Below are 26,538 nucleotides of genomic sequence, written 5' to 3' on the forward strand. Positions count from 1 at the left end.
GGCCTTACGTCAGGGCGGCCGCACGGAACGGAACGTTTCCCGGGGAGCCTGCGCCTCCCGTATCCCAGCGAGCTGCGCGGCGGGCGGTGTTTACGGCTTGTGGGTGACTGCGTGTTTGCTGTGTGTGGTGAGGTGTGGGGGGTTGGGCTGCCAGGAGGTTTGGATCGGCTCAGACCTGCCACCCGCCGCCCCAGGCCGTCTGAGTGGGTCGCGGCCGGACGCGAGGTACAGACCGGGGGCTGTCGGCGCCGGTTTGCTCAGCCTCAGGGCCGCACCGCCTGGCCTCGCAGGGCTGTCAGTGGTGTCTGCAGGGCTTGCGTGGTGCAAAGACTAAACTAAGCCGCGGCACCAGCCTCGGGCCCTCGGCCCCTTCATTCAAATGGAAATAAGCCTGCCCAGCCTACCTGCTAGGCGGTTTCAAAGAGTAAATGAAAAAGTGTTTTGGAAGCTATATAGTTCATGGTTATTAAGCACAGTTGCATAATGTAAATGAAGAAGTCGGTGGATACAAGAAAGTAAAGTTTCTAGGTTATTTATGTCTTTAAAATAGCCAGTAACCTAGGGAGAGCCCAAAACGAGAATTCGTTGACATTCTTAAGACCTTTAATGACTAAATAGCAGCATTTACAGTTGTAAATAAAGTAACATATCTTAAACTTGATGTCATTACATATAAAATTTGCTTACCAGATTTTGCTTTTTTCTTTCCCTCATAAGGCCCAAAGAAGTGTTTGGGCGTACAATAAGTAGAGTATTCTTAATTGGAGAGACTATTTAGATTCACTTAACATGAAAAACCTTCAGCAAGAATAGATTTTTACCTTAATTCTCTGTAGCAACCACTGGGAAACTCATTAAAAGTACAAAAACATCTTAATTGTTGTATAGATATGTGTGGTGTGTGTTGTAATTTATCATTAAAATGGCATTTTATTTTTTAAGAATTCATTTTGTAGTATTGCCCCTTACTTTGATGTCAGGTAACTTTGGAGTGTAGTATATTAATCAGGTTGTCCTCAAGTGGAAAATTTAACTGCTGTATGTGTTTTTGCACTTAAAAAAATTCATTTTTTTGCATGTTGACTATAAATTTTTGTAAAAATACCTTAGTATAATACATTCTATAATGCAGGCAGTTTGTTACTCATTTGGAAGACAGTAGCAGAAGGTACCCTTCTGCACTGTTGGCTTGCAAACTAAAGGCATTCCCCATCATTTTAGTGCATGCTATGGAAAGTCTTCCTTATATTTATACAATGATCATTTGTGTATATGAGGAACGCTTAAAATTTTATCTCATGTATCACAAAATAGTATTTATAAAGATGCTTACTAAAAAATACTGTAAGTACTAGAGTTATCTATATTTTTAAACTTTTTATTTAGAAATCATGGTATTTCCAAACCTTATGAGTCTCAGCAGTTATTGGTTCATTTTGTTCTTTAGGAATGTTTTGTCTTCTCTAATTGATATTAAGTAAATGACATGGATGAAAATTTATTTTGAATCAGTAGGGAAATCAGTTCAGATAAGATGAACAAATTAAAATTTTTGAATAATTAAAATAGGCTACTTGATAAATCTTACTTGCTTTGAAATCTGGAAAGCAGTGTTCACAGAGGGAGAAAGAAATCACCTGTACCTTCAAGGAAATGCTAGCAATTTTGAGGGGTCTTTTTGGGTGTTTTTGTTTTTTTTAAATTAGTGATCCCTTAAGTTTCTTTGATGAAATACTGTTTCAAATCTTTTTATTTAATCTGCCTTGAGAAGCCCAGAAAACATTGTACTGATACAATGGTTTATTGAGTTGTAATGCTATATTTTGAGTCTAAATTTAAATGGATTTATTGACAATTTAAAAATCAAATAGAGTATGAAGAGCTTCCTAATTATAAAAATGACTTGACGTGGCCTGTGAAGTATTATAAGTAGTAATTAACACAGACTAAAATTGGATGGATTGTAGGTAGAGGTTTTCCCCCCTTTTTTCTGTCAATGGTTGCTTTTGCTTTTACCTAAGTTCAGTTCCTAAAGCAGATTTTATTTGCTTTTCAAAGTCACTATAGAGGTTTTAACCACTTTATCAATTTGCAACAACTGAAGAAAAATGAAAAAATTAAGCATGCGGTGCTTTAAATTTGGTTTTATTGATTAATTTTTTATATATTTCTTTTGTACATTGTGGTCAGTTGAGAGAGAATTCTACATTTCTGCTTATTTCATCCTCATCTAGGTACACCACTCCCTTCCCAGTTTTCCTTCAGCTGTGACCCACTGTTAGGATGATTGTATCAGATTAATTATCATCCTCATTGTTCTCATAGACAATCCATAAGTTCAGAGATTCATTAATTGTATGTCTTTGATCTAGTTATTTTTGTGAGGAGTGATTGTATAGAAGTTTCTCTTTCCATCTGCCTCTACCAGGCTCCCTAACACTCCTTGTCTCTAACATTTCTGTATGTAGGTAGAGTTCTCTGCTACCAAGGATGTCTAGATAAACTTCAGTGAAATGACTCTTCAGGAATTGGTACATCAGGCTGCCTCCGTTTATTCGGATAAAATAGCTGTATGTTTCGATGAATGTAATGACCAGTCTCCAATTTATTACACCTACAAGACTCTGGTTAATGCAGCTTCAGAATTATCAGATTTTCTACTATTACACTGTGACTTCCAAGGAATTCGGGAAATTGGTCTCTACTGCCAGCCTGGGATAAACTTACCCTCTTGGATTTTAGGGTAATATGTTTTAGAATTAAAAATTTGATATTACTCTATAATTCTTTCATACATAGGATATACTGCAAGTTACTGTTCTGTTTACTATTGGATTTTTCTGTATTGCATGGTCAATTCTAGAGGGGCTAATGGAGTTCATATTTCCCCTAGGATTGTTTTTATTTAATTAATCTGAACTTACTAAGGAGAGAGTAGAAGTTTTCACTAATAGTAGAAAATTTAAATATCTCCAAAATATGAGGGCTTCATTGTTTTGCCAAAGGAAAACAGTCATAATGTCTACTGTCAGATCAGAGAAACCAAGTATTTTAGAAATAACGATATCTTTTCCCCCAAGACTGAATTTTTAGGTACTCAAGTATTCAGTAAATGAACGAATAAATAGAGAGTTTTGGATAATGGGCCATAAAAATTGAGAGATGAATTGAAGATACTAATTCAAACAATATTTGCAAAATGTTCAATCAATTAAGTTTTTCTAGAATATTATCCTCATATAATGATTGCTGTTAAAAGCTGTAAAGAATCAGAGAAATTGGTATTCATCTCATAGTACATCTGTTAGTGGAGTAATTATAAAAATGTAAAGCAAACAGTTTAAAATTTTTTCAATCATTGACAAATTTATTGAGAATTTACTATGTGCAAAGATCTAGTGTCCCCAAAGTGTGTCTCAAAGTACCTTTAGTTAATACTTCTAAAACAGCTAACTTATCTTTGGTCTTATTTATGCAAGTATTGCCACATACAAATCGATTTTAAAGTTTTTTTCCCTTTTGAGGAGTACTGGTTTTAGTGAAATATGTCTTTTTAGTATGCAGATTCTACCAATCTCCACACTAATAAGTTACATATGAATATTTAGCTTATTTTATGTTATTCTACATAGATGAAGAAATTAGACTGCTACCTGTTTGGTATCTTAGTAGTAGCCAGTTAACCAAGTGTAATATACTATAATACATTCACTAAAACAAAAAAAATCTTGGATTTCTCTATATTATGTGGTGAGATTTTAATATAATACTCAGGATATTCAGTCTTAAGAGCCAGAAAAAATGCTTATAAACAAAGATGTGTCAACAAAACCGTCGGGAATTTCTGATAAATTCAAAAATAAAGTACCTAGAGAACTAGAAATGCTTAAAGATTATTTTCAACATACATTCTGTGCTGATTGTATGCTTTGTTCTTTAGAATTCTCCAAGTCCCTGCTGCTTATGCTCCTGTTGACCCAGATTCACCACCAGCGTTATCAACGTATTTTATGAAAAAATGTAACCTAAAGTATATTCTTGTTGAAAAACAGCAAATCAATGTAAGTGTACGTATTTAAAATGTTTTTTATGTGTTACATTTATCTCAGTTGCAGAGTCTCCCCTTTACTCCCTCTTGATTTCTAAATTTACTAACTCTGCAGGGTTTCTCAGTCTCAGCATTGTTGACATTTTGGGTTGAACAATTGTTGCGAGGAGTGTCTTGTACATTCTAGGATGTTTAGCAGCATCCCTGGTGTTTACCCATCAGCTGCTAGTAGCTCCGTCCACTTCTGGCAATCAAAATTGTCTCTATACATTGCCAAATGTCTCCTAGAAGTGCCTTCCAACCCCCACACTCCATTGAGAAACACTGTTCTATGGCATGAGCATATCTTCTAGCTTTATAATAATAGTGTGCATAGTTTTGAATTCCTTTTCTCTTTCCAAAGTTGTTCCTATACTAGGAAAATTTTATACTACTTGGAACTTTTTCTTTATGGCAGTTTACAGTGGTCAGCAACATTAAAGAATTATAACCAAGCTTAGATTTTGAAAAAGAGATTGGCAGTTAGACCAAACCTGGAAAATTAAATGTATTATATTTAAAAAATTTTTGACTGCCAACCAAAGATGTAGTCAAGAAGCTCTGCTTTAGAAGCAAGAGTCAGTATTATGTATTCAGCAAGATGCAGCCCATATTTTACTATTGTTTCTTTATTTCTTGTTTATAAAGTATTGTTTTATCAAAGAGAAAGGAAGAAGATTATAGAATGTATATTCAATTTAGCCTCTTTTTACCCATTTCTTATCTGAGTCTGTATGTATTTGGGAGTAACTTAAATGCATTCCATCTATGTGTATATATGTGTGTGCATCTCTGTCTATATATATAACAATAAGAAGTATCAAGAGCTTGAGATATATGGAGGACTTCCTAGAGAATCATGGGTATTAAAGTAAAGCCTCTAGAAAGAGACAACTAAAGTATTGATTTAGTTAACAAATATTTCCCAAATAAACATATTGGTGTCTGGCCAAAGTTTTCTCCTCACATTGGTTATTCTTTTGTTGTCGATGTAAGCAAAACTAAAATGGGGATGTGACATTCATTTTTCTTAACAACCTTGGCGAATGTTTTATAAAAGAGATGATTGGCTATGAGAATTAAATAACTACTTATAGGAAGGACTTGGGCACATAGTAAAACCCCATAGAACGCCCCTTGCTTCCTATTCCATGACTTGGATGATGGTGTAAGTGATCTTCCCTCATTTAACACAAGAGCAATGGGGAAGAATTTATTGAGCATCTTTTGTATGCCCGGCATCTGCTAAAGCAGTGGTTCTCAGCTGGGTATGATTTTGCCTCCCAGGAGACACCTGGCAATGTCTGGAGTTATGTCATTATGGCAGTGGGGCACTATTCACATCTAGTGGGTAGAGGCCAGGGATGCTGTTATAAAACAGTATAAGACACAAGACACCTCTCCATAAGGTTTACCGAAATGTCAGTAATGTTGAGATTGAGAAACCCCGCACTAGAGTGAGGTTGTTTGGTAGGGTACTGAGATGTGAAAGAAGCCTAAGATATGATTTTTGCCCTCCAACTGCTTGTAATTTAGTCGGAGAGAAAAGGTTAATACTCCCAAACCTATAAGGTGTACATAGTGTGATACTGTCCTAAGTGAAGTGAATGTAGCATAGTAGAGATAGGAAAATTTAAATGGCAAAAGATGGTGTTGAGCTAAGTCTTCACAGTTCTAAGATTCTAGGCCGTGTTACACCCTATCCTTAATACACACACAACAAACACAGAAAACACTACAGGCTTCTGTGACTTTTTCCTCTCGTTTCTATTTATTTCTATAATATGAAAACTTAATTTCATTAAGCTGCTTTTTATCAACCTAAAGAGGTATATTCAAAGGAACCTCACTTTTAGCCTGTACAAACTGAATTTAGCATCTTTTCATCTGAACTTCTGTGTTAACCTGTCTCCATCTAATAAATACCTGACCCAGAAACTCAACAGTCTTCTTAGGCGCTCTCTATTCCCAGAAAGTTACCTAAGTCCTGCTGATGCTTTGCTCGTGGACGCTTTCTGTCTACTCTTATTACAACAGACCCGTTCAGGCCCATGTAGCATATCTGAATTGTTGCAAAAGGTTCACTAAAAGCCTGTCACTTATCAGAGTCTTGACAAAGTGTAGTCTGTGCTATTGCCACCTTCTATTTGATCCCACTGCTTGCAGGTTCCACTCCTCAGGGTTGAATACGCATTTGTTAAGGATTAGTATCTCATCTCCTATTAACAGCTCTACTCACCTCTTCCCCTTCCCCAATTCTGAGGCTTGTTGGAATGCTTAATGTTCTCCATGCCAGTTTTCTCACCAGTTTTCTAGGGTCATATACTCTGTATTGGTTGTTTGCCTGAAGTACCCGTCTTCTATATTTGGAAAATAGCTACTTATAACACAAATATTACATATGAAGATTCAACCTTCCAGGCAGAGTTAAGTTCAGTTTCCTCTGTTTCCATTAACATTTCAGGCCTATTTCATTATCACATTTACAACATTGTACTGCAGTTGTGTGTTTTTACGTCTGTTTATTTTGAAGGTGACTTTGAAAGTAAGGACAGCCCTTTACTCTTGGAGGTTTCTAATTTATTTTTTTATCCCTGGATATATTGGGATATATGTTGACTGAGTAATTGAATACTTCATATCATTTCCTTGTAAAAAAGAATGTCTTTTAACATAATGGAAACTTTGTTCTCCATCTAACAGAAATTCAAATCTTCCTATGAAATGTTATTGAACTATGATACACTTACAGTAGAACATAATGACCTAGTACTCTTCAGACTTCACTGGGAAAATGTGGAGGTGAGCTTGATGCTAAATGATAGAAAAGAGAAATATGAAAAAGGAAAAATGACAAACAGCCTGGGTTCTGAAAACAGCAGTGAAGAGAAGTCAGAAGAGCACGTGGACGTGAGGCTAAAGCATTGTTTGGCTTATGTTCTCCATACATCAGGCACCACAGGAATACCTAAGATTGTCAGAGTCCCTCATGCATGTATAGTGCCAAACATCCAGCATTTTCGGTAAGTTCTGTCCTTAGAGGCCTCCTTCAGAACCTGTAACCCCTATATTGTTTAAGGGTCAACTGTACAACTTTTATGTGACACAGGATCCATGGAATAAAGACCCACGAAGGATGGCAAAACCTGCTTGCTTTTATATTAGTTTGAACAAAGAAAGGTAGTTATGGAAAAGTGACTAAACTATGTGGGGAGGCTAGAGGAGGGTAAGAATTGTTTTACCAGGTCTGTTTGTATAGAATTCTCTCAGTCTCAACTTCTAGTCCTTGATGATAAGAATGTTACTTTCCTTCTAGTGTAGGGAGAATATCTTTCATACGGGAATTTCAGCTCCTGCTTTTATGGGGGGGAAAAAAAGGAAGATCATAGTGTTTTTCTTGTATATGCTGATTGTCAAGTCCCTTTAACTCAAAATAGACAACATGCCAGAGCAGCGTATTCTGGGGTAACATGTTCTTGAACTCCATCATTAAAATGTTAAAGTCAGAGGCTTACATCCTAACTTAGTAGGGAAAAGGGAGGGGGAGAGAAGGCTTCTGAGTGAAGATCAAGTAAGTTTATTTAGGAAAGACAAAGGGAGATAAGAAACTTGGTGATAATGTTGGTCTGTGCAGGCGAGAGTAGTCTTTCCTGCTTCGGGACCATAAAACTCTCTACAGAGATTCCTGGTAGGTTTACTCTTGGTCTCTTTTCTGAAGTAAAAGCCACCTCGAAGAGGGAATTTATGGCAGCCTCATTTCCCAGAAGTTTGTGCTATTAGTCAGGTAAGGGAAGCTCCAAGAAGCCTTCTTTCTGCATCTGTTGAATCCAAAATGTCTTCAGCTTAAAATAATCTCATACCAACTTGAGTTCTGAGTAGGTCCCCACACTACCATGGTTGAAGATATTTTGAAGTTAAGGTAATCCTGCTTTTAGATAAAAGTGGGTTTCGTGTGTTCAAACTAAAGCAGTGCCATAGGCTCAACACTGACTCTCCATGCTCTATAATATCCTAACTACATATATTCTGTTTTGCTCTTTGTTTAGCTACTGAGAGAAAATGCCAAATAGGAGGAAAAGGAAGTCAGGGGTCTCTGTTAAGCATCACTGAATAAGTACGATAGACGGTCGAAATTCCTACTAAAAAGCAGACCAGGAGGATGTATCAGAGATTTACTACAAGGAATTGGCTTCTAGTTGTGGGGGCTGGCGAAGCAGCACTAAAGTCTATGGGTAGGCAGTCAGGGATGATGAGGAGCAAGCTGCAACCTCACGCGCATGCCCTTCTCCACTGGCAGTCAGGAAAGAAGATGCGGGAGGGCAGGGAGAGGAACAGCAGACTCGGGCTCTTTTGGAGCTGCCTCTTCATAGAAAACCTATACACTCTCTTACGGGCACTCCAACTGAATAAATCCAGCCAACCCAGCATAAGCTCCCTTTTGATTCAGGTGATCATATGTACAAAATCCGTTCACACCAGCACCTCGATTGGTGTTTGAGTAACTGGGTGCAAGTGTGTGTGCTAGCAAATGGCAGCTGCATCCCTTCCTTCCTCTAGCTCTCAAGAGAGAGCATCCCTTATCTTCTACCCTAATGAGAAACATACTACAAAGGGAATTTTGGGGACTGTAGTTCAATCCAGCCAAGTTGACACAGAAAGCCATTGCAGATGATAAAATATCTCATGGTAAAAAGTGGATATTGCTTTAAATGGCTTTTAATCATTACATTTATAGAGTTCTAGAATTAATAGCACCATTTTGGTTCATCTGAGAGAATAAAAATCTGACCTGTACCCAAAAACTTAATGGTCATTAATACTTTTTTAGGATGTATTTACCAAATGTTAGATGTTTCTCATAACTACATTCTATTTTCCTTTAGGGTACTTTTTGAGATCACACAAGAAGATGTTGTGTTTTTGGCTTCACCTCTGACCTTTGATCCTTCAGTTGTGGAAATATTTATTGCTCTATCGAGTGGCGCCACTCTGCTTATCGTACCAACTTCTGTCAAAGTACTCCCATCAAAATTAGCCACTGTTCTCTTTTCCCATCACCGAGTGACCATTTTGCAGGTATATTTTCAGAGCATATGAAATGTTTTATCCTTCATTATTCAACATTTTAAGTGTTTTAGAGACCAGTTTGTATTCTTACAGTTCTTTACAATGGATTAATGATAATCTACTTTTAGGTTATCAAGGGCTATCTCCTGATCTCACTTTTTTGTTTGTTTGAGAATGAAAAAAATCAGTTAATTCTTTCTAGAAAATTCTTGTGCATTTTGTGCATACTGTAATAACTAGAGGAACTTGACTTTCACTCAGCTATGTTGGGATATGCTGCCTCTTCCGTCTTGAAATTTATTGTTTCCCACTAAAAACTAGTTTAAGTAAGTTATAGTTGAGTTAGAAGTTTAGATTTTCTGATTTTTATATCAGCGAATTAACATTAACCTACAGAAACATATTTTTTAAGTTTGGCATTTTTTAAAGATTAAAAAAATATATATCAAAAGTATGTTACTGGTACACAAGCCTTAAGATTAATTGCAAGTAATTAAAGATACTAGAGAGTATTCACAAAATACGCATATCATGATAAATTAAAAATATCAGGTTTATGTCTAGTATAGTGAGACTCAAGAGGATGTTAAATTTCTGCCCCAAAGGTAAAAGTTGGTATTGATTTTATTTTTAGGTAATGTGTTTTTCATCTTAAAAAAACTCTCTCTCTCTCTCTCTCTCTCTCTCTCTCTCTCTCTCTCTATATATATATATATATATATATATATATATATAAAATTGTATATAGCTTTCAGGGTATTAATGGCTATAAATTCTCATCTGGTGGTAAATCCATATTTTTCAGGAAACATTTGCAAAGTACTTTAATAGATTTGAGTGCTAGTTGTCAAAGGAATCACAAGACTTTTTTTCTATGTCAAGTCAGTGAATTGTACTTCTTTAAATCTGATCCCTTTGCTTAATGTTTTAGAACAATCTCAGATAAATTTACTTGATCTGAGTAAATTTTTAACCTTTTTGGGCTCATAGAGAAGCTGAAACACATTTACTAACTCTGTTCCCCCAGAACACAACAAATTTTGTATGTAGTTTCATGGTGATTTAACTCACAGTATTTATTTTGGAATATTATCAGCAGATCACATTTGACTTGATTTGAGTAAGGAAAAGAAGTACAGAAGCTGACAGCCTGACTATCTTTTCCTTTGTATAAGGCACAGGTTTTGTCTTACAGTGAATTTTAGCTTTGTTAACAGCATTCATCGTTTCCTTCCAAAGTCAAATTTCTTATCAAATGTATGTAAGTCATCAAAAATTTTTGCCTTATTATATATATGTAAAACATTTTTTATAGAAATTAAAGAGCTAAATAAATGAAGAGAGATTTCATGTTTACAAGTATGGATTGGAAATCTCAATATTGTCAAGATTGTATTTCTCCCCAAATTGATCTATAAATTAAACATATCTAGAATTTTTAGAAAATTCTAGAAAGTGCCAGCTGATCATTAGTAAGAGAAAATAGATCAGTGTCTGTTTGCAGAAGGGGTCCAGTTGGAGGGAAGAATTACAATGGTACATAGGTAATTTTAGGGTTAAAGGGTATATTTATTATTTGGATTGTGGTGATGGTTTCGCTGATATATTTATATATCTATGTCTTAATTTATATTTTATACCTTAAATACGTACAGTTATACCTCAATAAAGCTGTTTTTAAAAATCTAATCATATTTTGCTTTGACACATTTTTTAACCCTTGTATATACTTTTCTACATAGAGATAATGGGAAAGGAAATGTGAATTGATTTTATAGATTTTTGTCCTTTTGATCTTTAAATGTTTTTGTCTAAACTATAAGGAAACATAACTAATATTTTTCTTAAAGGAAAATTGATATCCATATTAAGAAGATAATGGTGCCTTAGTTTTCTAAATATGATTTGCCATAATAAACAGTCTCAATTTCCATGTGGGCCCCCATTTGTTAAGCTTTGAACTAATCATTACAGTGTTTACCTTTTTAAAGAAATGAAGGGAAGAAATAAATTATTTTAATGTATCTACAGGTAACCCCAACATTGCTTAGAAGATTTGGATCTCAGATTATCAAGTCTACTGTTTTATCAGCCAGTACTTCTCTTCGAGTATTAGCCCTTGGTGGTGAAGCATTTCCATCACTGACTGTTCTTCAAAGCTGGAGAGAAGTAGGCAATAGGACACAAATATTTAATGTTTATGGTATCACAGAGGTATCAAGTTGGGCGACTTATTACAAGATTCCAGAGAAGATTCTTAACTCTACTTTGAAGTAAGGATTTTAATTACTAAATTTGTTTTTCCAGTATCTTAACACTAGTAGTGTTTTTGATAGACACTGGGGTAATAATTTTAGAAACATCATTTTACCTAGAATATTCAGCTGGGAATCTAGAACCTTTCATATTATAACTGGTGCTACACATCCTGCTAGACATTTTTGTGACTAAACAGTAACAAATAACATGCCAACATTTCCATCTAACCTTTTCCTCTAGGCAGTCTTTGAATTATAGCATAACACAAACTTTTTGTTTATTTAATACAATGTGATTTAAATACATTGGGAAATACTCTATTTAAATGAAAAATTTTAAATCTGGTTTGGGTTGTGTTTTCATATAGATGTGAATTGCCTGTACAATTGGGATTTCCACTGCTTGGAACAGTAGTTGAAGTCAGAGATACTAATGGTTCCAGAATCCAAGAAGGCAATGGCCAAGTATTTTTAGGTTGTTTTATATTTATTGATTGGGAATCATTTTTTTTAAGAACAAAATCTGATGTGCTAATTTTATTTTTTCTCCAGGTTTTCTTATGTCCAGCGTTCTTTTCACTGATAATTTTTAATCTCATCTTCATAATCATGAAACATTTAAATAAGATAGCATTAATTATTTCAGATAACAATGTCTAATACTCTGAGGGAAGATATAAAAGGAATTTAGAAACTGTTACTTGGACCTTTATATTTATAGCCAAAATTCTGTTGAATCAGTGTTCTTAGAATTTTTAAAATCACATTTATATTAGAAATAATTTTTTTATTCTTATTTTACTTAAGGTTATTGTATCTAATTTTATCAGGTAATATTTAAAAGTGAGCCCCTCTTATAAATATTAAAAATTTGAAATTAAATAACCAAACTTTTGGAGATGTTCTTGATTTGATTGTTTTTAATATATTTTCCATAGATTTATTTTACTACATTGGTGTTTATATCTTGTGAAGGTGGCAGAAACAGAGTATGTTTTCTTGATGGCGAGATGACAGTACCACTTGGCACAATGCGAGCCACAGGAGACTTTGTGACTGTGAAAGATGGAGAGATATTTTTCTTGGGACGAAAGGACAGTCAGATCAAACGTCATGGCAAACGTCTTAACATTGAACTTGTGCAACAGGTAGACCTATTTAAATATTAAATATCTATTGATAAATGTAGGTATTAGAAGTAGCCATCACCAATTTTCTGTGCCAGAGTTCTCTATCAGTATTATTAAAACCTAAGATTTTTGTATTAGGGATGAATTACAATATAAGGAATAGATAATTCAGGTTGCCCCTTATCCCCATGAAAAGAGTTTTTTAAAAAAATAAATGACAAAATGGATTTTGATAACTGTGAAAATCAACTGGTTTATTTTGCTGTAGGAGCTATTACTTTTGAAAAATGTTAGGAACCCTGTGTGTTTGTGATAGTAATAGTAGCAAACAATTTTTAAAAAAATCTCTAGTATATTTCGCAATTGAATTTGTGGTGATTTCAGACATGGTAAGTTTGAGTATTTAGGAAGTTTGTTTTTAAATGTCCTCATTGGCAAATTGTGATAATCTTTCTTACAGGTTGCTGAAGGACTTCAGCGAGTGGAGTCTTGTGTGGTTATATGGTATAATCAGGAAAAGTTAATTCTATTCATGGTGTCCAAAAATGAGTTAGTAAAGGACTACATCTTTAAACAACTGGAGAAACATCTTCCAAGTCATGCAATCCCGGATGAGCTTGTGTTGATTGATTCTCTACCATTCACATCTCATGGTAAAATAATTTGAAGCAGATATGTTTCAGTGCCAAATGATACTAATTGTATCCATAAATAGTTTAAAGGCCAGGTAAATCCTTATTATAAGTATTACTGGGATATATTGTGGTAGATCCTCTGTTAAATGCTTTGTATAATTAACTCAGTTTATCTCCAGAAAATGCTGTGAGTAGGTAGTATTATTCCCATTTGCAGACATCGATAGTGAGGCTTAAAGAGATTAAGTAATTTTCCCAAAATTACATTGCTGGTTAGTGGCAGAGTTGAAATTCTGTCTGAAATTGTTTGACTTCAAAACATTTGCTCTTAATTACCATATTACATTGCTTTCCCAATTTCATCTTTATTTAATATTTATTTCAAAATGCAATAATTGCTCAGTTAATAGTACCATTTCTTTAACTCTTTAAATGAGACAAACTTTAGCTACTCCTTTCTTATCTATGTTACCCACATTCTTTGTAGTATGGGACTACTTTCTTTAGAATTGATTATCTATGACTAATTATTCTATAGGATTTCTAACCTCTACACTGAAAAATGTGTATTCTTATGACTAACGAAGATAGAAAAGATTTGAGATGAAATTTAAAAATTATTTCTTTTTTACATTAAGGCAAAATTGATGTTTCTGAGTTAAACAAGATTTATTTAAACTACACAAACTTGAAGTCTGAGAGTAAGCTCAATGGAAAAGAGGAACTTTGGGGAAAATTACAGCATTTGTGGAAGGTACAAAGTTTGAGATACAAATTTGTTATTATTTAAAAAGAGGTCATTTACCATATTTTGCCATGTATAATGTGCACTTTTTTGCCCAAATTTGTGAGGGGGAAAAATAAGTATGCACATTACACATGGGTAGTACTAATTCCGTATCTATATAAATGCTTTTAATTCTTTTATTTATGCCCATGAGTTAAAAGTGTAACTCTAGAAATCAGTAACAATATCCGTATGCAAGAATAATACCCTGGAATACGATAATTGGCTTTGTTGAATTTACAAGGAACTTGCAACAATGAAGAGTTCTTGGTCTTCTATAATGACTAAATATCATAAATTTGTTACCGGTACATAAAATTTCTTGTACCTTCTATCTGTTCTTGTGTTTTGTAATTATTTGTTACATAAAATTTCTTGTACCATAATATGTTAAAAAATAAATGCTAAAATTCCTTTATAATATAAAAAACAAATACCTAAATGTAAACAAATAAAAATTTGAATTAAAAAATTAAAACGAAAGATTTTTCTCCCTGAAAGTTTGGGCCAAAAACATGGGTGTGTGTTATACACGAGAGCACATTATACATGGCAAAATGCGGTAATATTTTTAGGGAATGATAGCATCCTAATAAATCTGATAAAATTTTCTAAGAATGTTATTGCTGCCCAGGTGTTACATAGTATAGCTTCATTTATTCAATTTGTGTTAAAATAAGGGTTAGGTTCTCTACTATAAGATTAGATTAAGCTCCCTATAAAGAAATTTATTGGAAGTGAGGTGAACCTATCTCGACAAAACCTTTTCCTAAGAGGAGCAGTAGAGTGTAGTAACGCCCTTGTCAGAGCTGAGAAAATAGCCAGATCTTGCGATGCCATAATTGTGGTAGAAGGGCTTAGATCATTACTCCAGAACTTTCAGTCACAGCATGTGTGTTTTTGCTTAAGGGAATTTACATATATACACACACACAGGGTGCCCAAAAAAATTTATACACATTTTAAGAAAGGAAAATACTATATTAAAATTACGCTGATGCTAACCACTTTGAGCACCTCTTATATTTGCAAATGTGACTTGTATTCATCTTTTGTTATCAGTATATAGTGAGTATTATAATTTTAATAGTATTTCCTTAAAAAATGTATACTTTTTTTGGCACTGTGTGTGTGTATGGTGTGTGTGTATTTTTTTTAAATTTACATTTAAATACATGTATATATTTTTTATAACCATGGGTTAATACAATTTTTCTTAGATAAAATGTGGAGTTTTCTAAAGCATTCTGTAAAAAGGATGTAATTGTGTAGTCTTTTCTGAAAATGGATGATATCTGGATAAAAGTCTTAACCACTTCATTTTTAGATTCTTGGAAAATAATTTTGATTTATATGAAGCCAATAAAGATAAATATTCCATATTATAGAAATATCAGATATTAGTGTCTTGTGGGTTTTATAATTAGTAAAATGAATGTTTTTATAATTCTGTTTTCTGTTTTATGGGTAGGAAAACTGCTCTGAAGGGAAGTGTAATTTGCAGTTTTAGATTGAGTTTGTGACAAAATTGTCAGTATAGTGATGGTCTCCTTTACTATAAAGAAAACAATTATTAAATTTATTTTAATCAAAAATATTTATTTGTGTCTCATGTTCATATCATTAATGTAGGTACTATCATTTCTCTATGTATTTACCTGTGAATGTTGAATTGTTTTGTTTTAGACCTTTTACCATATTTCTCCCTTCTCTCATCTGTAGTCTATTCTGAATCTCTCAGAAGATTCTTTGAAGATTCCTGATGAGTCACTCTTCTTAACTAGTGGTGGAGATTCCTTAAAGTCCGTACGGCTCCTCAGTGAGATTGAAAAACTTGTTGGCACATCAGTACCTGGGCTTCTGGAAATTATTCTCAGCAGTTCCATTTTAGAGATCTACAATCACATTCTTCAAACAGTGTTTCCAAATGAAGATCTGACAAGATTTAGCAAGAATTATGCCACAAAAAGAAAATTCAGTGACATTAATCAAGAGGAAACCAGTGGACAATCTTTATGTCAGAAATCTGTAATACCTTTAAATTTAGACAATGAGAGAAATGCTTTTATTGCACTGAGCAGAGGGAGTCAGATTTTGTCTCTGAATACTACCAGGTTTTTAACTGAGTTAGGAAATTGCCCTTCATCCTCTTCTTCTGATTTAATTTCACAGATTAATATTCAAAATGTAAGAAGCTTAAATCCTCTATCTGTTACTGGGAAGTCAAAAGATTCGACCTGTGTTGCAAAAGTTTATGATGATGGAACACCTGTGACACGGGCTAAGAAAATGGAATTACGTGTGAGGTGGAGATCAGACACAGGCAAATGTGTAGATGCCTCGCCTCTGGTTGTAATACCAGCTGTTGATAAGTCATCGGCAACTGTGTACATTGGCTCCCATTCCCATAAAATGATGGCAGTTGACCTTTACTCAGGGAAGGTGAACTGGGAACAGATTTTGGGAGATCGCATTGAATCCTCAGCATGTGTGTCTAAGTGTGGAAACTTTATTGTAGTGGGTAAGTTTCTGAATTTGAGGTTTATAGAATTAAAATTAATTACCATATGATAATGCTAGTAGGATTAAGTTAAATTAAAAACAAAAGTATATATGGTGGATTTGGTTGCTGTCAAAGAATAATAGTTAACCATGTGCTAATTGTCACAGTGTGGGGCCAGGGGTCAGACTCCCTGAACTTGAACCTAGCTCTAAAGCTGTTACCAGCTCTCTGACCTTTGACAAGTTGCTGAACCTCTTAGAACTTAGTTTTCTCGTGAGTATGTATATGGACATAATAAAACATGTTGCTGCATCACAAATTATTGTAAAACTTAATAGTTTAGAGAACAAACAATTATTATCTTACAGTTTCTGTGGGTCAGGAATTTAGGAGCAGCTTAACTGGAAGTTCTGTCTCAGGGCCTCTCATACGGCTGCAGCCATCCGAAGGCTTGACTTGGCGGAAAACCTGTTTCTAAGATGGCTCACTCATATTGCTGCTAGCAGGAGGCTTTAGTTCTTCGCTGGTTCTTGGCAGGAAGCTTCTGTTTCTTGCCACATGGGCCTTTCCATAGGCTGCTTGAATAACTTCCCTCAGAGTGAGTGATGAGAGAGAGGGAGAGGGATGCAGTGCCTTTATGACTTAGTCTCCGAAGTTGCATACCATCATTTTTGCTTTTGCTTTATTCTGTTCATTAGGAGCACATTATTAAGTCTGGCCCACACTCAAGGCAGGGGTGGGGGGATTAGGCTCTTGAAAGGAAGAGTATCAAATAATTTGAGGACAGATTTTAAAACCACCACAATCATTTTAGAGCTTTTGAGAGGATTAAATGAGATAATTGCTTATGAATCTCTTAGAACATTGCTAGGCACAGGCTAAATGCTCATTAAGTGTTCGCTACTAACTGCTACTCAGTTACATTAACGTGTAGATGACTTGACTAGGATCATGGGGGTCCAGGTGTAGTGCCTCTCCTTTTTCTCCCCCAGCTACATTAGGTTTCACTGTATAGTGATGGAATCTGTTCATCAAAGCTTTTCAGACTAATTGCTTAGGAATGTATCTCCCTACTATGCTAGCCTAGCTGGGATCTACACGAATCTGCATTTGATCCTTCCCTTTTGAACACCTACATTTTGCACATTATATTACAGGAAACTCAGTTATGCATGTGAATGATCGTGAGTAATCCCCATCCATGAAAGTCGGCTCGTTGAGGTTACTTTTCGCATCCCAAGTGACTAGACTCAAATCTTGTGGCACATAGTGCTCACTTAGTAACTTAGTTTTAAACATTTTTAAAATTAAGATATAATTTATATACAGTAAAACTCACCCTTTTTAATATATAGTTCTGTGTTTTGACAAATGCATACCTTCGTGTAACCACTACCACAATCAAGAATGCATTGCTCCAAAAACTTCCACGTCACTTTGGAGTCCTCTTTCCTCTTACCCCCAACCCCAGGTGACCACTGATCGGGTTTTTTTGTCCCTCTAAGTTTTTCTTTTTCCAGAAAGTCATATAAATAACATCATACAGTATGTAGCCTTTGAGTCTGGCCTCTCTTACTGAGCATAATGTGTTTGAGATTCATTTATTATATGTATCAATAATTTATTTTTATTGCTGAGTATTTCATTGTGTGGATGTACCACAGTTTGTTTATCCATTCACGTTTGGGTTATTTCCTGGTTTTGGTAATTATGAATAATTGCAATAAGCATTTGTGAACAGGATTTTGTGTGAATATGTTTTTATTTCACTTGTGTTAGTATCTAGGAGGGGGAGTTTGTATGGTAAATGTAGGTTAATTTACAAGAAACGGCCAAATTACTTTCCAAAGTGATTGAACCACTTTGCATTTCTCCCATCAGTACATGAGACGTCCAGTTCCACTTCCTTGTCAGCACTTGATACTGTAAGGTCTTAAAAATAAAATTTATTGTAGCCATCCTGACAAGTATGAGGTGATACCTCATTGTGGTTTTCTGTGCATTTCTCTGATGATTAGTGATGTCGAGCACCTTTTCATATACCTGTTGGCCATCTGTATGTTTTCTTTTGAGATGTCTATTCAGGTCCCTTAGCCCATTTTTCATTTGGGTTACTTTTGTTCATGTATTGTTTTCCCAATTTCATTGAATTAGGTGTTGGTTTTCTTTGTTTTGTTTTTTGTTTTGTAGCTCTGAGCTTCTTTAAAACAATTGCTTTGAATTCTTTGTGAAATATCTTGCCGATTTCCATTTCTCTTGTGTCAGTTACCGTAAATTTATTGTGTCCCTTTAGTGGTGTCATGTTTCCCTGATTTTTCATGTCCTTGTAGTCTTGCACTGGTGTCTTCACATAAGAAGTAGCCCCTCTTCCAGTCTTTATCAGCTGGTTTCTGCGGGGAAAGGTCTTCACTTGTGAGCGGGTGTGAGGGCAGTGGCTTGGTGGGGTGCACTGTTGTGCTGAGTCTAGTGCTGGGTCCAGGGTCAGGCGGGAATGCCCGTGCTGGCGGTACCAGCTCCAGGGGTGTACGGGGGCACCGGACACAGGCTGTGCATGTGCAGTGACGCCAGGGCTGGGGGGAGGCTGTGGTGGCACTGGCTGCAGAGGTGCACAGTGGCATGAGCTCTGGGAAGCTCTGGCAGGTGTAGTCCACATCAGTGAAAAAAATGTTTTATTTTAGCCATTCAGATAGTTACAGAGTGGTATTTCATTGTGGTTTTAATTTGCATTTCCCTAGTGACTAATGTGCCTCTTTTTGAGCTTATTTGCCAACTGTATATCTTTTATGAAGTGTCTGTTCAGATCTTACCTATTTTTAAATTTTGTTTTTTTGGTGGGTTTTGAGAGTTCTGTGTCAGTTACTGTAGTCTGGATATATCGAGTATTTATCAGATGTTTTGCATGTTTTCTCCCAGTCTCTGGCTTGTTTTTTCATTCTCTTAATAGAAGTTTCTTTTGAAGAGAAAGTCTTAAGTTTAATGAGGTCCAGTTTATCTTTTTTTTTTCCCTCTTATGAATCATGCTTTTGATGGCATATCTAAGAAATCTTTGCCTAACCCAAGGTCACAAGATTTTCTTCTGGAATTGAACTGAACTGAAAGGAGTTTTTTATTACTCTGCTGAGTCCTGGGGTGCTCTGCCATGTAGGACATTTCTCTTCGCTGTCACTCAACAGACCACTAGTGATCTTCGTTTTGTAGATTTTGAGCCCCCCTACTTCCACCTAGGTCATTTTGGCTACACCAAGTCTGTTCCTCCTGTCCTGTCTTTTCATCCATAGCAACAGTTTGGGAAAAGCAGTTGTTAAGAGCACAAAAGTACTGTTAAGAGCACAGCTTTGACTTCTGACATTGTAATCCTGGCTCTGCCACATATTAGCGGAGTAGTTCTGCCCTAGTAACTTAATCCCTTTGTGCTTCAATTTTGTCATCTATAAAATGCAGATATAGTAGCATTTTCTTCACTGTAAGAATTACAGTGAGTTAATAGGTATAAAATTCTTAGAATAGCGCCATTCACAAGGTAAAAGCTCAATAAACATTGGCCATTGTTAATGTTAGCATTTCTTGAACACCTTCTTTGCACTGGGCGTTTATCCACATTAGTCTCTTAATTGTCACATTGACTCTGGAAGGAGATGCGTCCACATTCAGCAGAAAAATAATCTAAGGCTTGGCAACGCTGTGTAATTTGCCCAAGGATGGCCATGACAAGATTTGAATCTAGGTCTGTCAAAGCCTCTCTTCACTGAAGTATGCTTTGTTGTTTCCGTGACAGTGAAGCACTTTATAGAACTTTTAAAAAATAACATCAGCCTACTAAGTAGGTATTTTACACAAGTGATTACTGTTTGGTTTCTGCTTTACGTTGCTGAAATTTAAATCTCAGGTGAGCATAGGGCCCAACTACACATGAATAGCATCAAATATAAACCGTCATGATTTAGGCTTAAGAATTATTTTCCAATGACATAGCTAAATTTCATCGTATATATTTTGTTTCCCAACAGGCTGTTATAATGGGTTAGTTTATGTTCTGAAAAGTAATAATGGAGAAAAATACTGGATGTTTACTACTGAGGATGCTGTCAAAAGCTCGGCAACCATGGATCCAACCACAGGATTCCTTTACATTGGATCTCATGACCAGCATGCATATGCTTTGGATATTTATGTAAGAATTGACCTCATCGGTCTCATAACAATAAGCGGACAAGACCATGAAACTGCCGGGTGCTCTTCACTAGGAGGGCAGGTGCTATTTTCCTAGTTTAATATTGTAATCTGGGAAGAGTAAGGAGCTAAGTAACAGTCTTAATATCTTAAGACATTTGGACTTCCTTACCACATTTTTGTTGCGGGAAAACGGGTTCTTGGTGTTCATCGCAGGAAAGAATGCAAGGGTGTACCGAATAAGCCAAGGAAGCAGTAGAATTAGTAGAAAAAAAATAGTGCACTCTCAAGATAGTGAGAGCGGGCAGGCTCAGAGAAGAGCAGCTGCCCAAAGAGAAGTGGGTTTGGGAATTTATTACACTTAAAACGAAAAGGTGGAATATTCAGACTGCAGGGTGGTGTCTTAGTCGTTCCTAGGCGAGTCTTTGCTGCCCCCTCCTTCCCGTTGGGAGGGGGTAATTTTGTCCTTATTGGCTGTCTCAGAACTGTGATGGCAACACGGGGTGGAGATTTTTCTTGGCTTCCATGCTACCGTGTTTCCCTGAAAATAAGACCTAGCCTGACCATCAGCTCTAATGCGTCTTCTGGAGCAAAAATTAATATAAGACCCGGTATTTATATTATATATTATATTATATTATCCTGGTCTTATATTAAAATAAGACCTGATGTTATATTATATTATATTAGACCCAGTCTTATATTAAAATAAGATCAGGTCTTATGTTAATTTTTGCTCCAAAAGACGCATTAGAGCTGATGGTCACTCTAGGTCTTATTTTTAGGAAAACACGTAGTAGCAGTATAACCTACTGTAATCAGCTAAAGTTCACCTAAAGTGGTAAGATGGTGTCCTGGAACCTCTCTCTGCTGCTGAAATCCAGTTCTGACCAGATTATAGTGGGCTTTTTCCGTAACTACTGGCCTTGCCTCCTTCCTTTTCTCCCCCCTCCCTCGCAGCCCTATTCTTCCTGTCTATGGTAACATTTTCATGAATAAATTTGCTGTTCAGAGTTTTGAAATAAAAAGAACTTAGAATTACCATCTTGACAATAGAAAAGAACCACAAAGGAAAATGTCAATAAGACCTGATTATATAAAAATAAGAATTGCAAAATTAAAAGAAATAAATTGGGGGAAAGTTTGAAACAAAATGTGACAGTTAAACTTCATTTATAAGTATAAATGAAAATAAAGAGCAAATACAAGTTAATAAGGAAAATATGAAGATCCAGATAGAAAAATAAGGGATATAAACCCATAGGACCCCAAAAGAAGAAATGTGTAGTAAATGTATTTAAATGTTTCATACTTTTAATAATCAAAGGAATGAAAATTAAAAACTTCATGAGAGAAACAAATGGTATTAGGTTAGGATGAGAACATTAAATATTGATAAGAGTTGTGGGAGGTTGTAACTAGTGAATCAAGCCTCTGAGAAAAACAAATTGGCCATAGGTTACAACTTCATATCCTTTGATTCAGTAAAATTCTTCTTTTAGGAATCCATCCTGCCAAAATAATCAGAAACATGGACAAACATGGCACCAAGATGTCTATTTCCAAGTTGTTTAATATTCCAAGAAATTAGTTCCAAACAGTTTTCAGTGATAAGGTAGAGAGATAAATTATTTTATGTTCATACGGGATATTATGCATTAAAATAATATTTAGAGCGTTTTACCAAATAAGTAAGTTAAATACCAAGTACAGAATGATCTCAACTATATTAAACTCTGTGTGTGTGTGTACCAAAAAGATCAAAGGGAAAACACTACAATGTTAACAGTGGTTTTTCTGGGTGGTGGCCTTTGTCCTCTTTATAGTAACCTGATTCTCCACAGTGAGCATTTATTACTTTTATATTAAAAATAAAAACTTAGTAAATAGACATAACATATGAGGGGTAGGAGACATGAATTTGTTAACCCCCAGAAGAAACCAATTAATTTGCTTTCTTATTTGCAGAAAAAGAAGTGTATTTGGAAGTTAAAATGTGGAGGAACTGTCTTTTCTTCGCCTTGTTTGAGCCTGATTCCACATCACTTGTATTTTGCTACACTGGGAGGACTTTTACTGGCTGTAAATCCTGTAGGCATAAAATAATGCGCATTGGTTTTATTACATATTTTTATTTAATCTTTTATTTTTGCTTTGAATTCTGAAAATTTGAAGTAGTTTCAGTTAGATATAGTCCAGATATTACCAAACCAAAGCTCATTAAAAATGATTGACATGAAGTCTAGAAAGATGAGGAAAATCAACTTTAAATTCTGCAACGTCTTTTGTCTATTTTTAAATTGACAGAATTTTCTCAGTCATGTTAGAAGTTTGAATGATCTAAAGATAGATCTTAATGTGTTAGTTATTTCTTTCCTGGTTTTATTGCAACTTTTTATCTTACCCCTCATAAACAGCACTGATTAATTTTATAGCCGTGTGTATCTGTACTAGCTTCATTTGTAATATTAGCATGTCATTATCGCATTTTTTGGAGCTTATAGCTTTGCCTCCAGCAGATTTATGAGGGGTTTTTTTAAGTTTTGTTTTTATAAAGGGTAATTGATTAGAATGATTGAAATGCTATGAATTGCTTTTTGCCCATGACAGGCCACTGGGAATAGAATTTGGGAACATTCCTGTGGGAAACCACTCTTCTCTTCTCCACGGTGTTGTCTACAGTATGTTTATATTGGCTGTGTAGATGGGAATTTACTTTGCTTCACTCACTTTGGAGAACAGGTAAAAATTTCTAGTTCTACTTTATATGTCTTAAAGGCATAGTAGGTGGTGACAACTGAAGTAAAATTTTAAATGTAATTATTCAACTTGTGTTGAAAACCATTAATAGTTCTGCTTTAATTGTCAAGTCATGGGTTTCTGAATTTGTGAATGGTGCTATAGTCGATTTAACAGATTCTATCCCAACAGTTACAGTTTTGCCATTCCCCCCTCCCCCAATTAAAATTTTTTTACCATTTTTCAGCTTATTTTATAACTTCTATTGAACTTATGAAAATTTAAAGAAGCCTATGCTTTTTCTATGAAAACCAAAATCTGTGTAACCCAATTCCATTGTATGGACATCCCATCTTCAACTTCATGACTGGAAGGGTAGGCTCCTGCTGGTTTATTGTAGATCTTTGGTTCAGAGCAGAATTTCCACTTCTTTAAGTACCCACAAGTGACTATCATTATGGCACAACTGCTGCAGTGGTTTCTTTTTTTTCTTTCTTTTTTCCTAGATTTTATTGGGGAAGGGGAATAGGACTTTATTGGGGAACAGTGTGTACTTCCAGGACTTTTCCAAGTCAGGTTGTAGTCCTTTCGATCTTAGTTGTGGAGGGCGCAGCTCAGCTCTAGGTCCAGTCCTGTTGTTAGTTGCAGGGGGCGCAGCCCACCATCCCTTGCAGGAGTTGATGAGTCAAACTGGCAACCTTGTGGTTGAGAGCCCTCGCCATTTTCTTTTTGTGTGTAGTTCCCTTCAGTAGCCTACATCTCTTACATTTTAATTGAGAATTTCATAAAGCTTTACTACAGAATTGTTGAAATGAGATGAATGAATGATTTTTGCCTTTATCAAAAGCAAAAACAGCCATCTGGCCACCTGGGAGTTGAGAGGCAGCTCATTGACTTCATTCTAGTTGGGGAGGGCGCAGCTCTCTGGCCCTTGTGGGAATCGAACTGGCAGCCCCATTGCCCAGAACTTGCGCTATAACCAACTGAGCCACCCATCCGCCCTGCAGTTGTTTTGATTTGATGCTTATTTTGTGGACTTGAGAGTGCGTTAGCGCCAACATACATTTGCTCTATTGATGGCTGGGGTTGATTCTTTTGTGCTTTTTATTCTATATTCACCCCTCATTGCCTAGCAGGGTTTTTATTTGCTCTATGTGACAATTACTTTTTCATGAACTCTTATTTTGTCCACTTAATATTTTTATTTACAAAGTAGTTTGAATATATTCTCACTTTAGATTCCTAAGAATAAGAGGCAAATGCTATAACTCGTATTGGTTTGGATGAACTGTAGAAAGATTAAAGTGACTTTGTCCAAATCAGGGACAGAATTGAGATTATAAGTCATATTTCATGAATATTCCCACTTTTTATTTAGTTTATTTTTTATTATGCTGCCGTTACTGTGCACTTATAAACTCTACCTTAGGCTTGGGCCTTTTCTTCTTTGTGTTTTTTCTTCAAAATATTGGCCAATAGGTTTGTCTGTAGTAGCAGTAGTAGTAGTAGTAGCTTTGAAATCAGCAAATAGTGTATATCCACAGGGTGACGTGCATGTCATAGTTTTCTCTGTATAGCTTTCATTTAAATTATTGCACATACACTCTTCATTTTATTTTTGAATTCAGTGTCTCTGAACATACTAAAATAACTCTTGAATTGGGTCCAAAATTAATTCTACTTCATAATATTATGCATAGCAGTGACTCATGTAATAAGGACACTTGGTGTATTGTGCTAGATTTTACTACTGGGACAGGTGTAATCTGAGGGTGCTACTTTCCAGAAAAAGCCATTTTCTTTTTGTGTGTAGTTCCCATTCAGTAGCCTACATCTCTTACATTTTAATTGAGAATTTCATAAAGCTTTACTATAGAATTGTTGAAATGAGATGAATGAATTATTTTTGCCTTTATCACCCTTTAGGTTTGGCAGTTCTCTACCAGTGAACCAATCTTTTCATCCCCATGTACCTCCTCATCAGAGCAAGAAATATTTTTTGGTTCCCATGATTGCTTTATCTACTGTTGTAGTATGAAAGGTCACCTCCGATGGAAATTTAAAACTACCTCAATGGTGTATTCAACACCATTTGCTTTCCATAACCACAGTCATAGCAATGATATGTTGCTGGCAGCAGCATCTGCTGATGGGAAACTGTGGATCTTGGAATGTGAGACTGGACAGTTGCAAAGTGTGTATGAACTTCCTGGAGAAGTTTTCTCTTCTCCTGTGGTCTGGGAATCAATGCTTATTATTGGATGTAGAAATAATTATGTTTATTGTCTGGATTTATTGCATGGCAATCAAAATTAATCAAGTACAGTTTTTATTAGAATATACTTGAAATGTTTGAAAACACTTTACCATTGTAGAGCATGTAGATAGTATTATTTTATAAAAATTATATTTTGCTTAAAAAACTTGTCTATTGCACTTTATTGGACAACAACTGTATTTTACTTCCTGTAGGAGCAACAAATACATTTAAAAAAACACATCAATATATTTAATAGCACTTTCTTTTAATTAGGCTATAGATAGTTTACTTTTTTTTTTTTAATAGAAGACATTTGAACAACAAAAAAGACCAGAATATACTTGGTTGGTTCAAAACTGAGTCTGTGATGTAATATATAGCATTTACTCATTTATATTGATATTCATAACAAAAGGTTTTTAAAGATAGGCTCTGTTTATCAAATTAGGTTCCTTATTTAGTATTTTTATCAAATGTATTGGGACAACATTGGTTAATAACATATAAAGTTGTACACCTGAAATTTATGTAACAACATCTATATACTCTATTGTGTGCTCACCAAATGAAGTGTAGTTCTCCTTCCGTCACCATATATTTGACCCCCTTTACTGTCTTCATCTTTTTCCCACTCCCCTTCCCCTCGGGTAACCATTATTCTCTTGTCTTTATCTATGAGTTCATGTTGTTTGTTCATTTGTTGCTTTTTGTTTTATATCCCACATCAGTGAAATAGACGGTTCTTATCCTTTTCTGTCTAACTTATTTCACGTAGCATAATACTCTCAAGATTCATCCAGTGTCTCAAATGACAATATTTCATCTTCTTTATAGCTGATTAATATTGCATTGTATGTATGTACCACATCTTTATCCAATCATCAGTCAAAGGACATTTACCT

The 26,538-nt window shown here is 35.3% G+C and overlaps 1 protein-coding gene across 8 annotated transcripts; it reads left to right on the forward strand.

Moving 5' to 3' along the window:
* Positions 1-25,799, forward strand: AASDH (aminoadipate-semialdehyde dehydrogenase). Of its 8 annotated transcripts, none has more exons than XM_019740171.2 (15): positions 1-99; positions 2,469-2,743; positions 3,941-4,061; positions 6,791-7,110; positions 8,971-9,163; positions 11,186-11,427; positions 11,781-11,887; positions 12,388-12,560; positions 13,003-13,195; positions 13,816-13,931; positions 15,687-16,485; positions 20,475-20,638; positions 22,606-22,728; positions 23,248-23,379; positions 25,303-25,799. In XM_019740171.2, the coding sequence occupies exons 2-15, from the start codon at positions 2,514-2,516 to the stop codon at positions 25,690-25,692; spliced, it is 3,303 nt and encodes a 1,100-aa protein (XP_019595730.2). In that variant the 5' UTR covers positions 1-99; positions 2,469-2,513; the 3' UTR covers positions 25,693-25,799. The 8 variants fall into 8 exon arrangements, with proteins under 8 accessions (XP_019595730.2, XP_074180610.1, XP_019595729.2 ...); XM_074324509.1 differs by having other exon boundaries at positions 9-99; positions 3,941-4,067; positions 20,475-20,719; positions 25,303-25,783; XM_019740170.2 differs by having other exon boundaries at positions 53-225.
* Positions 25,800-26,538: the final 739 nt, after the last annotated feature.

The sequence above is a fragment of the Rhinolophus sinicus genome, linkage group LG02 (assembly GCF_036562045.2).
Source record: "Rhinolophus sinicus isolate RSC01 linkage group LG02, ASM3656204v1, whole genome shotgun sequence".
NCBI lineage: Eukaryota > Metazoa > Chordata > Mammalia > Chiroptera > Rhinolophidae > Rhinolophus > Rhinolophus sinicus.

Coding starts and splice junctions, on each gene's coding strand:
- AASDH (XM_074324509.1), top strand. CDS start 2,514: ATGACTCTTCAGGAATTGGTACATCAGGCTGCCTCCGTTTATTCGGAT. Junction 12,561..13,002: donor ACATTGAACTTGTGCAACAG/GTAGACCTATTT, acceptor TCTTTCTTACAG/GTTGCTGAAGGACTTCAGCG. Junction 23,380..25,302: donor TCACTCACTTTGGAGAACAG/GTAAAAATTTCT, acceptor ATCACCCTTTAG/GTTTGGCAGTTCTCTACCAG.